A 12,333-nucleotide genomic window follows, 5' to 3' on the forward strand; every position below is an offset into this window, starting at 1 on the left:
TGCAGATAGGGAGAGGGGATTCAAGCACATAATACTATGTGTGCTTAACGGTGCGCCACCGCCTGACCCCCCCCCCCATGGGACATTTCTTAAACCTTGGTGCTCCCCTGCAAGGACCTGAGGTTCTTCTCACATACCTGAGTTCTAGAAAACCGGTAAATCTTGCCTTCCTCAGGTATCTTACCTTTGAATTGTAATGCTTTCAGTCTTGTTTATTACCGCCTCAGCTCTGCTTCCTTTCAGAGGAGCTGTTCTCTCTACCTCCCCATAACACTCTCCTGCCATTTCTTTCCTCTCAGCACCTGGAACTGTTCTTGCAGCAGCTCCACGAGGTGGTGGTGAAGCACGCGGAGCCTACAGTACTTGAAGCTGGAGCTCATGCCCTCTATCTGCTCTGTAACCCCGAATTCACCTTCTTTGGTCGTGTGGACTTTGCCCGCAGCCAGTTGGTGGAACTGCTGACTGACCGTTTCCAGCAGGAAGTTGAAGAGTTGCTGCAGGTACAAATGGAGCTGAAGGGTGGGACACCCCAAAGTTAGGTAGGAGAGGGCCACAAGATGGGGGAACACAGACCTACAAGTTCTTGGGACAATCTGACTGTGGCCCTTCTCACTCAGTCGTCCTTCCTCGATGAGGATGAAGTGTACAGTCTAGCGGCCACGCTGAAGCGCCTCTCCGCCTTCTACAAGTGAGCACCACCTCTTCTCCCTTGCCATGGTCTTCATTGTCTGTGGAAGTCGATCCAGTGCCTGTGTAACCCTTCCCTTTCTCCTCCTCCAAGCGCTCATGACCTCACTCGCTGGGAGCTCTATGAACCCTGCTATCATCTCCTCCGGAAGGCTGTGGATACAGGAGAGGTTCCTCACCAGGCAAGCAGACTCGGAGATGTGGCACCAGAGGAGTTTTTTTGTTTTGTTTTGTTTTTGCCTCTAGGGTTATTGCTGGGGCTCAGTGCCTGCACTATGAATCTGCTGCTCCTGGAGGCCACTTTTTTTCTTTTGTTGTCCTTGTTTATAGTTTCTGTTGTTATTATTGTCATTGCTGTCGTTGTCAGATAAAACAGAGAGAAATAGAGAGAGGAAGGGAAGACAGAGGGGGAGAGAAAGATAGACACCTGCAGACCTGCTTCACCGCTTGTGAAATGACCACCCCCTCATAGGTGGGGAGCCTGGGGCTCGAACAAGGATCCTTGCACGGGTCCTTGCACATGCGCTCAACCCTCTGCGCTACTACCCGGCTGGCCCCCAACCAGAGGAGTTTTAAGAGCCATGTGTGGGCAACTCCAGTCCCAGAGATATGCAATAGATGCAAAGGAAGACGTGCATGTGCTGTTCCTCACAATCTTCTCTTGTCAGAGAGAACTGTCCTCCCCTATGCCTGGAAACAGCATCCTCTCTGGTTTCCCAGGGGTCAGACAGTAAGGAGCAGTGGAAACCACAGTATAAGCAGGAGAGGTAGCACTCCTGCACAAGAGTCCTGACGATTGTCTGGAATTTGTTCTGCCAGAGAAGGGCTGGGCCTCCTGTCACTTCATTTTCTCTTTCCTTCATTACTTTAGTCTCTTCACTGCTTTGTGTGTGCTATCTGTCTTTCCTTCTGCATTGCTCCATCCCACCGCTTTCTCTCTGATGTCTCAGTTTTCCAACATTTGGTTCTTACAGGTGATCCTGCCAGCCTTGACTCTTGTTTACTTTTCCATTCTCTGGTCACTGACCCACATTTCAGGAGTAGATGAATCCCAGGTGAATATGGATCTGAGTCAGGATGGGAATGGGAGGCTGGTAACCTTATTCCTCCCCCTCAAAAGGTGCTGTGTCCATGGAAACAGGTGCTGAGTTTGAAGGGCAGAATGGTGACCTTCTGTGAGCTGTGCCAGAGCTGCCTCTCAGACGTGGTTCCGGAGATCCAGGAGCAGGTAATCGGGGCTGTGGCGGCCAGCTGTGCCCCAGGACTAAAGACGTCCTGCCCTGTGGTCACGTGATTTCTACCTTGGTCAACAGCATGCCCTCTTTAAGCATCTTTTCCCCTCCCAACAGGCTTTTGTCTTACTGAGTGATCTGCTTCTCATCTTCAGCCCTCAGATGGTTGTGGGGGGCCGTGATTTCCTTAGGCCCCTTGTCTTTTTCCCTGAAGCCACTCTCCAGTCTGAACTAGCCAGCTTCCTCATGGACCACGTCTTCATCCAGCCTGGAGACCTGAGCAGTGGTACAGAGCCATTCCCTGGGGCTTGGGCTGGATACAGCACAGGAGGTTTCAGTCTTCAATTCTGATGTTTCCATCCTGCTCTCCATACTTGCCAGGCCATTCTCAGGAAGATCACTCACAGATAGAGCAGCTGCACCAGCGCCGCCGCCTCCTGGCTGGGTTCTGCAAATTGTTGCTTTATGGAGTCCTGGAGATGGATGCAGCCTCTGACGTCTTCAAACACTACAACAGGGTGAGGCTAGAACTACAGAGAGGAGGGAGTAGGAGATGACAGCCTCAGGCTTAAAGTAGGGAGGAAAGGACCATAGGAGGTTAGAAGGATAGAGACTTGGCAGTAAGTAATTATGGAGAGAAAACTATTAGGAGAAAGAAATTCAGTGAAGGAGAAATGCCTTACTCTTCCAGTCCAGAAATATTTCCTCCCAGTCATCCTAGTCTGTGACAGATGGGTTAAGAAAGGAAAAATGAGGGAGTCGGGCAGTGGCGCAGCAGGTTAAGCGCATGTAGCACAAGGCGCAAGGACAGACTTAAGGATCCTGGTTCGAGCCCCCGGCTCCCCAGCTGCAGGGGAATTGCTTCACAAGCAGTGAAGCTGGTCTGCAGGTCTCTGTCTTTCTCTCCTCCTCCCTGCCTTCACCATCTTTCTCCATTTCTCTCTGTCCTATACAACAATAACGACAACAATAACAATAACCACAACAATGTTAAACAACAAGGGCAACAAAAGGGAAAATAAATAAATAAAAAGAAAAAAGTTTTAAAAAATTTAAAAAAAAAAAAAGAAAGAAAGAATGAGTGCTGAGGAGATAGCATAGTGGTTCTACAAAAGACTTTCATTCTTGAGACTCCAAAGTCCCAGGTTCAGTCCCCAGCATCACCATAAACCAGAGCTGAGCAGTGCTCTGGTCTCTCTGTATCTCTGTCATTAAAATAAGTGTTTTCTTAATAGAATGAATGAAAAGTGGTCAGTCCTCACAGGACACCAAGACAGGTACCACCATTTCCTCAACCCACCATTGTATTAATTTCTGTTTTGTGAGCACCTTTCCAAGCACTAAAGATGTAGTAGTGAGCAGAATGGAATTCCTGTTTCATGGAGATTCTCTTCTAGTGGGGGAGAGATAGACAGTAGTGGCCGGAGAAGAATGGAAACTGTCACCACTCAGCTTTTAGGAAATAAGCTGTGGGTAATTATGGCCTACACACTGGTTTCTTTTGGGCTTTGCATGTTGGCAAAGTCTAGTCTGAGTTGTTTAATGCTTAGGTTCATGCTCACCTACCAGAGACACTTGGGAAGGAGACATGATTAGTAATGTGAAGAAAGAAACAAAGCAGTAAGAAAGACATCTCCACCTCCCCTCCTTTAGTTCTACAATGACTATGGTGACATTATCAAGGAAACACTAACTAGAGCAAGACAGATCGACCGAAGTCACTGTTCCCGAATCCTGCTGCTGAGCCTCAAACAGGTACCCCCCCCCTCCCTGGAGTTCCTGAAACTGTGATATACCCTTCCTGTGTCCCACAAACTCGCTCTACACCCAGCCACTTAGAAAGTGAGATCTTGGGGGCCGGGCTGAGACATACACATTACCACACCAGGGACCTGGGTTCAAGCCCCTGGCTTCCCACCTGCAGGGAGAAGCATGAGTGATGAAGCACTGCTCTAGGTATTCTCTCTCTCTTTCTCTCTCTCTTCCCCTCCACCCTTTCAGTTTCTCTTTGTTGTATCAAATAAAAGAAAGGGGGGTGGAGAAAAAGATGTCAAGAGTGGTGTATTTGTCATGCAGGCACCAAGCCCCAACAGTAACACTGCTGAGCAAAAACAAAGTGCTTTTTTGCAGAGCAGGAATGTTCTCATTTATCTTGACTTTCCTCTACCATCTCCTTCATAGGTCCATAGAAAGTATTAATATGAGTAGACTCTTTTTACCGCAATTCCATAGAAATTTAATTATTGGGGCCAGGAGATAGCTTAGCAGGTAGAGTACAGACCTTACTAGAGCATGAAACCCTGGGTTCAGTCTCAGACACCACATGGTAACACCATGGACAGCCTGAAAGGAAACTCAGTGGATGTAGAGCAATGCTTTGGTGCTTCTCAGTGTGTCTCCCTTACTTTACAAAAAAATTATTGGGTGGGCAGGCAGTGGCGCACCTGGTTAAGTGCACATGTTACAATGCACAAGGACCAGGGTTCAAGCCCCTGGTCCCCACCTGCAGCAGGAAAGCTACATGAGTGATGAAGCAGGACTAGCTGCCTCTCTGTCTCTTTTTACCTCCTCCTCCCCTCTCAATTTCTCTGTCTCTATCCAATAGTAAACATGTAAATATATTTTAAAAGTTTAAAATAGCAATAGTTATTTAAAAATAATAATACTTTATTTTGATAGAGACAGATAATACCTCAGGAGTAAGGGACAGTGTTCTGGAAGGACAGGGTAACAGCACATGACATCCAAGACCTTTGGGGCTTCTGGGCTGAGAACAGTGTGCCTTCTTACTTCTCCATTTCCACTTTGTTCTTCCCCTTCCCGAATGTTCCACATCTCCTGGACAGTTGTACACGGAGTTGCTGCAGGAACAGGGGCCCCAGGGCCTAAATGAACTTCCAGCCTTCATTGAGATGAGGGACCTGGCACGGAGGTTTGCCTTGAGCTTTGGACCCCAGCAGCTTCAGAACCGTGACCTGGTAGTCATGCTGCACAAGTAAGGAGGGGTAGGGGCTAGACAGGCAGGGTGCTGCAGCCTGAGAGGGTTGAGCAGAGAGCACAGGGAGTGAGGTCTTGGGGGGAAGAAGGCCTGTCAGGAAGCAGCATGCGGATGGTGTTTGGTGAGTGTGTCCTGGAGACAAAAGGGAGTGTGTGTGTGTATGTGTGTGTGTGTGTGTGTGTGCGCGCGCGCACATACGCTCAGATAGGATGCCTCAGCCCTTGGAACAAAGCAGACAGGACTAACTCCAGAAACTATTCTGTCCCACCAAGAGAAGGCATCAAGTTCTCCTTGTCTGAGCCTCCTCCAGAAGGCTCCTCTGCTCAGCCCCCCAACCTGGCCTTCCTGGAGCTCCTCTCAGAGTTTTCTCCACGACTCTTCCATAAGGACAAGCAGCTACTGTGAGTGAGCGGGTGGGTGGGTGGGTGGCAGAGCTGCGGGAGCTGGGAAAGGGGCCTGGTTGGGACCGAGTGACCGACCATTCAGCCTCTTCATCCCGTCCCCCACTTAGACTGTCCTACCTGAAAAAGTGTCTGCAGCATGTCCCCGAGGCGGTGGGCCTTTCCTGGGGCCCAGTCACCACCTACTGCCACTCCCTCAACTCTGTGGAGAGCACAGTGGAGGCCAGCCCTCAGGGTCACCCCCCCTCCAAGAGGAGACGCATTGAAGGTACAGTATGAGTGTGTGCTGGGGAGCGGGCTCGGGACAGCACAGCTTCCCTCCCCACTAGCTAGGTAGGCGGCATGTGAACTTTACGTCCCTCAGAACTCTTCCTTTAGTCAGAAAGATTTCACGCTGGTCCAGGAGGTGGCACAGTGGATAAAGCATTGGATTCTCAACCATCTGGTCCTGAGTTCCCCAGAAGCACATGTACCAGAGTGATGTCTGGTTCTCTCTCTGTCTTCCTATCTTTCTCATGAATAAATAAATTCTTTAAAAAAAAAAGATTTCATGGGGTCAGGTGGTGTGCGCATTATCCTGCACAGGGATCTGGGTTCAAGCTCCCAGGCAACATCTATGTGGGGGGTGGGGGGAGCTTCACACAAACAGTGGAGCAGTACTGCAGGTGTCTCATTCTCCACACCCACACCCCCCCACACACAGTTTCTGTCTGAGGAAAAGAAAGCTGCTGAGAGCTGTAATTGTCATGGAGGCACCAAGCCCCAGTGATGCCCCTGGTAGAAAAATAATAATCTTAATTTTCTCTGACTCTTTTTGCCACCAGGACTTTGCAGGGTTTTGTGCGTACAGTTCCACTGCTCCCAGCAGTGCCTGTCTGTCTCTTATCAAACAGAGGAGGGAGGATAGAGTGACTGAGGAGGAGGAAATAACACCATAGCACTGCTTCATCATTCATGAAGCTTCCTCCTCATGTGTTGCTCCTCCATGGTGGCCAGAGGATCCAACTTGCCTCATGCATGGTAAAGTATACGCTCTACTGAATGAGCTCCCTCCTGTCCCCAGGCACCGTTTTCTTCAGAATTTATCCGTATGGGGACAGGAGATGGCCTGCCTGGTAGAGTGTATACCTTGCCATATGTGAGGACCAGGATTCCAGCCTGGACTCTGAACAGCACATCAGGAGAGCACCAAGGGCAGCACTAGGAGACAGTCCATTGGTGTAGGGCTGCTGTGGTGTCTCTCCTCTCTTCCTGTCTCTCTGAAATAAAGAGGATAAAAACTTACCCAGAGGACAGTGGAATCACCCTGACAACACGTGCACGCACACACAAATAAATAAGGTTTGTGTAGCTAATCACAGTGAATAAACTTCTATAAAAACCAAACAAAGGGCTGGGCAATGATCCCCCAGTCCTCACCTGCAGGGGAAATTTTTTTACAAACGTGAAGCAGGTATCTTGTTTCTCCTCTTCACTGTCCCCTCCTCCCCATTAAATTTCTCTTTGTCCTATCAAATAAAGGGGGGAAATGGTTGTGGGAGCAGAGGGTTCACTGTGCAGGCACCAAGCCCCAGAAATAACCCTGGGAGCAATAAAAAAAATTAAGTAGAAAGTAATGATAAAACCAAAGATCAAATTAAGAAATCTCTGACTTTAGGATGACCCTCCTCTTATCTTGTTATTTTCCAAATGTCAAGGCTTTTGACACAGCCTTTATGATATTTTCCTTTAGGTCACTACCTATTTTGTAATTTACCTAAGATTTCCTCCCTTTGGTCTTCTTTTTTTATGTGGTTTCATCTTAGTAATACTCTGTAAATCACAAGTTTTGTGTGTGTTAGCAGCTTGTGTTTTTTGTTTTTTTTTTAGCAGAGCACTGCTCAATTTGAGGTTATAGTGGTGCTGGGAATTGAGTCTTGAACCTCTGGTATCTCAGGCATGAAAGCCTGTTTGCATAACCACAGTTATATCTCCCCCAGAAAAAAGTTAATTAATTAATTAATTTGAGAGAGGAGTGGAGGTGGGAGGGAGAAAGAGGGGCAAACACAAACCGGAGCACCATTCTGGCACATGTGATGCTGGGACTGAACTTAGGACCTCATGCTTGAGAATCCAAGGCTTTATGCACTGCACCAACTCTCAGCCCACACCATGTGTATTGTGTGCTGTTAAAAATATAGTGGTCGTGGGAGTCGGGCGGTGCCTTGACTCCTTCATGTAGTATGTTTGCAGAGTCTAGCAACGCTTTAGCATGGATACTTTATGCCTCTGTATGGTCAGCTAATCTGTCCTGGTAGACACAGGCCTTGTTCCATTTATCCATTCACCAGTTAATTGACATTTAGGCTCCCAACTTCTGACTATTCTTTTTTATTTATTCTCCTTTTTGTTGCCCTTGTTATTTTTTATTGTCATTTTAGTTGTTGTTGTTATTGATGTCGTCATTGTAAGATAGGACAGAGAGAAATGGGGAGAGGAGGGGAAGACAGAGAGGGGGAGAGAAAGATAGACACCTGCAGACCTGCTTCACCGCCTGTGAAGCGACTCCCCTGCAGGTGGGGAGCCGGGGGCTCGAACTGGGATCCTGATGTCGGTCCTTGCACTTCATGCCACATGTGCTTAACCCGCTGCACTACCGCCCAACTCCCAACTTCTGACTCTTCTGACCAGTACTGCTGTGAATGTTCCTATGCACGTTTTTGCCTGGGTATATGTTTTCAGTTCTCTTGAGCTGTGCAGAGGTGTGAAATTGCTGAGTCATTTGGTAACTGTTTATGTTTTTAGAAATTATCAAACTGTTTTCCAAACTGTCTATGTCATTTTACAACACAGCAGCAATATAGGAGGGCCTCAGTCCTTCCACATTCTTGCCAACACTTGGCATTGTCGCATTTTTAGTTTTTTAAAATATTCTTTGTTTTGGATAGAGACAGAAATTGAGAGGGGAGTTGGGGTGTGTGGGGTGGGGGGAAAGCCATGCTTCATCACTTGTGAAGCTTCCCTTCTGCAGGTGAGGGCCTCAGCAATAACTCTGGATATATATATTTACTGGTCCTGGTCTACAGTCCCGTGCGTCTGATCACTCACCCAGGTCCCTGCAGACCACCCAGAGAGGACACCTCTTCATCCCGAGAGGAGAGCCTACAGGTGGCTAGTATGCCGCCCATGCCCACCCTCACATCCACAGCTGTGAAGAGCAGGCAGCCCCTGAAGGCCCTGACAGAACTTGAAGAAGAGGGTGGCTCAGAGGCAGAGCTGGCCCAAAGGTGAGGGAAGGGAAAGGGCAGATCTGGTGCCTGCAACCAGGGCTGTAGTCCACCCTCCTGTTTCTGTTCCCTTTCTCCTTTTCCATTTTTATTTTAGCTTTACACTGATTCTTGTCCCTACTTGCTGATCCCCCCCACCCCCAGCCATCCCCTTTCCTTCCCTGTGTTTTGTGGCTTCCCTGTCACTGGTGACACATCCCCCTATAGCCGGCCGCTTTTAGCCACCCCGAGGCCGAAGATCTCAAGTTCACGTCGCTTCTGGACCTCACTCAGCCCTGCAGGTCCAGGTCTGGGCAGCCGACTGACCCGGTGAGCATTTCTCAGCACTGCCATCTTCCAGGCAAAGCTGGTCCCCATGGGGAGGTCCCTTTACCTCATGCTTTTTCTGGGGCTCGGGGGGCTTATTTTAGTCACAGAACTCGTCCTTCCAATATAATGTGGGCCCTTAGTGTGTACAACTGATAGAAGGGGGCCGGGCGGTGGTGCACCCAGGCGAGCATTCACAAGGACTCAGGTTCAAGGCCCCAGTCCCCACCTGCAGGGGGAAGCTTCCTGGCAATGAAGCAGGGCAAAGGTATCTCTATTTCTCTCTTCCTCAATACCCCCTCCCCTGTCTCTATCCAAGATAAATATTTTTAAAGAAAAGAAATGTTAAAATAAATCGGATAGAAGGAAAGCTGCTGTGACTGAGGCAGCAGTGGGAACACAGAACCCTGCTCTGCCTGCTGTCTACCCTCCCCCCAGCCTCTGAGAGCCCCCATGAAAGTCCCTCTCTGCTCCTGCAGACTCAGTCTTATGGAAGAGGATGAAGACGACTTGGGAATGCAGAGTGAACCCAGCGGAGAATGGCAAGCTGCAGACAGTGTGAGTGGACCCTGGAGTCCTCCTCCTAGACACTGAAGCAACTTGAAAGAAGAGGAGGACTTTTCTGTCAGGCCTGAGGCCTGGGAGTTTTAGAAAAAGATGACTAAGAAGGAGATGTGTCCATTGCTTTGCACTTAGCTAGGACTTTACTTTTATTAAAAAGAAGATAGGAAAACAAGTTAAAAATTCCCAAATAGGGGGTCAGGCAGTGGCGCAACGGATTAAGTGCACATGGCACAAAGCACAAGGAACCTGCCTAAGGATCCTAGTTGAAGCCCAAGCTTCCCATCTGCATGGGGGTCACTTCACAAGTGGTGAGGCAGGTCTGCAGGTGTCTATCTTTCACTCCCCTCTCTCTCTTCCCCCCCTCTCTCTTGATTTCTCTCTGTCCAATCCAACAACAACAACAGCTATAACAATAACAACTATAACAACAAGGGTAGCAAAATGAGAAAAATGGCCTCCAGGAGCAGTGGATTCTTAGTGTAGGTACCAAGCCCCAGCAATAACCCTGGAGGCAAAAAGAATAATAATAATGGCTTTTTACCTCTTAGTCTCCTAAACAGTGACAGGAACCCTAGAGCTCAGGGTCCCTTAATCCAACCTTGTAGCCCAGTGGAGTCTGTCCTTCACGCAGCTCACACAGAAGCAGCCCCAGGCCACGTGTGGGCTGACAACCGCCTCCCTCCCTCATGGCTGCCCAATCCCTGCCCTCCACTTTGCCTGGTACACCCCAGCCTTGCTCTGCGGGAGGGCATGGAGTGAGTGAGGGGTTGAGTCTTGGTGGAGCTCCATGGATAGCTTTCTCCACTCCCCTTACCTCTCATGGAGCTTGTTCACAGAATGCATAGCCAAGGCATGTGACAGACTGCCACAGCCTGTGTCTGCATGTCTGTACTTGTCGTTCTGCTCCCTTGCTTCCCTGAGGAGGGAGTGAGGGTGGAATGGAGCAAGGAAATGAAGTGCTTGGGCTCAAAAGCCAGTGTGCCTAGTGTCCCTGCATACTTGTCAGTAGGGGACTAGAGAGGGCTTCGGACACAGTGGGAGAGAGACAAGACCTTTCTGACCTTTGGCCTCATTCTCTCTAGCAAACAAGTGGCCAGTCTTCCCCCAGTGAGCCTGGCCTGGACCTCTTGGATTCAACAGAGCTGAACATTGAGGTGAGGGTCCCCCAAACACTGTTGAAGGCAGGTTAAGACTTGACGTGTCTCTGGAAGATGCCAGCTGACTGTGTGCCTCTCAGGTGGGCGGAGTGGCCCTAAGGGACCTGTAGTCCTCTGCCCACCTTTCAGTCTTTATTACCTCTCTCTTTCCTTCATGTCTCTCATCACAGGAGATCTGCTAGGACTCTGCTCCTTCCCCTTCCCACCCCCCCCCACTTCCATGGCAGGACAACTTAAGAAAAACCAACAAGAGAGGAGAACCCTGACTTCTAGGCTCCACCCTGGTCTCCGAGGTGCTGTTCCTGCCCAGCCTTTCTCAGATGAAGTTGAGGTGGAGAACCCTTGTTTCCCCTCACCCCTCGTCCTTCTACTGTCCCACAACTCTGTCTCTGTTTGAGCAGGCCCCCTATTTCCTGCCGCGTTTGGAGAGGTGGGGTGTCACTTGACTATTGGAGGCCTTTTCCTGTGTACATGGGGAGGGCCCAACAAGTTCCCTGTATTTTTGGAATAACCCAGTCACTTTGTGCCCTTGTGATTAGCTCAATAAACAAGTTGAAATCAGCTGGTTCTCTGGGTGCGGCTCAAGATTGTCAGTCTGGTGGGGGGGCCAGTTGTTTTCTCAAAGCAGCTCTGCCTGGCCCCACAGCACAGGGTGCTCACACAGCACCCACATCCCCACCCCAGATGCTGAGCACATTGGCTCTCGGGCTGTTGAGGCTGAGTGCAGGCAGGGTTCTTGTCACCTGCAGGGTGACTTCATGCCATCAGACCGAGCGTGGCAGTCACATGCAGAATTTCAATACACTCTCGGCATCTAAGGACTACCCTCTACACTCTGCCCCAAATCTAAACCCTTGACACACCCTCACCCTCAGCCTTGTCAGCCCCAGCTAGTTCTTCATCCAGTTCTGTCAAGTTGTTTTCCAAAACGTTTCTCTGCTCCATCTTCATTTTCAGTGCTGCTGACACTGCCCAGAACCACTTCTGGAAACTGACTTGTTGGTTCTTGTTCTGCCTTCAGAGCAGAGCAACCCTGACCTCTGCTCCCCCAATGCACGTATGGGGACAGCTCTGACTGCTTTCTTCTGAACCTCTCCTGTTGGTTGTAATTTCCAGCCTTTCCTTGCCCTGGACACCCCCTTCACTTCTGTCCCCTCTGTGTCTCCCCTGCTGAACACGGCCATCCTGCTCTCAGCAGGTCACTCAGCCCGAGCTCTGTCCTCTTCCTTCCCTCCCTTCCTCTCTTCCCAGCTGGGTTTGCAAGTCACCTTTAGCAAAGGTGACTTCTGTGTGCCTTGGTGGCAGCTCACGTGCTGAGAGACAGAGCCTTTCAGGTGGGGCAGCTCTGAGATGTGGGAACAGATGGGAAACTCAGGTGAAGATATGCAGGTCACTAGGGATTCAGGAGGGATGTCTTCCAAGTGAATTAAATGCCAAACTGAGGGTGATTCCCAAACTCAGAAGGGAAACCTAGGAGCTCTTTGTAGGTGTGAAGGCCTTCATGTGACCAGACATCCACCGTGGTGGACTGAGCCCCTAAGTCTGCTGTTCTCCCGAGGTTCTTTGACATGCTCTGTTGAGTGGCTGGTTCTCTCACACTAGTGAAGGGGGTGGGAGTGGGTGTCATTGGTACTTGTGGCTCTGGGGCTTGGTACAGATCCTCCTTGTGTCAGAGATAGGAAAAGGGATCACAGCACCACTCCGCCATCAGGAGTTTCCCCT

The 12,333-nt window shown here is 49.7% G+C and overlaps 1 protein-coding gene across 2 annotated transcripts in view; it reads left to right on the top strand.

Moving 5' to 3' along the window:
• The window catches only part of STAG3 (STAG3 cohesin complex component), a 31,312-nt gene extending 20,140 nt beyond the window's left edge, over positions 1-11,172 (top strand). For both annotated transcript variants that reach the window (XM_060173395.1, XM_060173394.1), the window contains exons 19-34: positions 300-500; positions 618-688; positions 782-869; positions 1,662-1,742; positions 1,829-1,915; positions 2,037-2,205; positions 2,301-2,437; positions 3,573-3,674; positions 4,766-4,914; positions 5,190-5,318; positions 5,429-5,586; positions 8,410-8,584; positions 8,792-8,893; positions 9,370-9,448; positions 10,537-10,608; positions 10,782-11,172. In XM_060173395.1, the coding sequence (XP_060029378.1) occupies positions 300-500; positions 618-688; positions 782-869; positions 1,662-1,742; positions 1,829-1,915; positions 2,037-2,205; positions 2,301-2,437; positions 3,573-3,674; positions 4,766-4,914; positions 5,190-5,318; positions 5,429-5,586; positions 8,410-8,584; positions 8,792-8,893; positions 9,370-9,448; positions 10,537-10,608; positions 10,782-10,793 (1,812 nt within the window). In that variant the 3' untranslated portion in view covers positions 10,794-11,172. The remainder of the gene's footprint in view (positions 1-299; positions 501-617; positions 689-781; positions 870-1,661; positions 1,743-1,828; positions 1,916-2,036; positions 2,206-2,300; positions 2,438-3,572; positions 3,675-4,765; positions 4,915-5,189; positions 5,319-5,428; positions 5,587-8,409; positions 8,585-8,791; positions 8,894-9,369; positions 9,449-10,536; positions 10,609-10,781) is intronic.
• The last annotated feature ends 1,161 nt before the right edge of the window (positions 11,173-12,333 follow it).

This window comes from Erinaceus europaeus, chromosome 15 (assembly GCF_950295315.1).
Source record: "Erinaceus europaeus chromosome 15, mEriEur2.1, whole genome shotgun sequence".
Lineage (NCBI taxonomy): Eukaryota > Metazoa > Chordata > Mammalia > Eulipotyphla > Erinaceidae > Erinaceus > Erinaceus europaeus.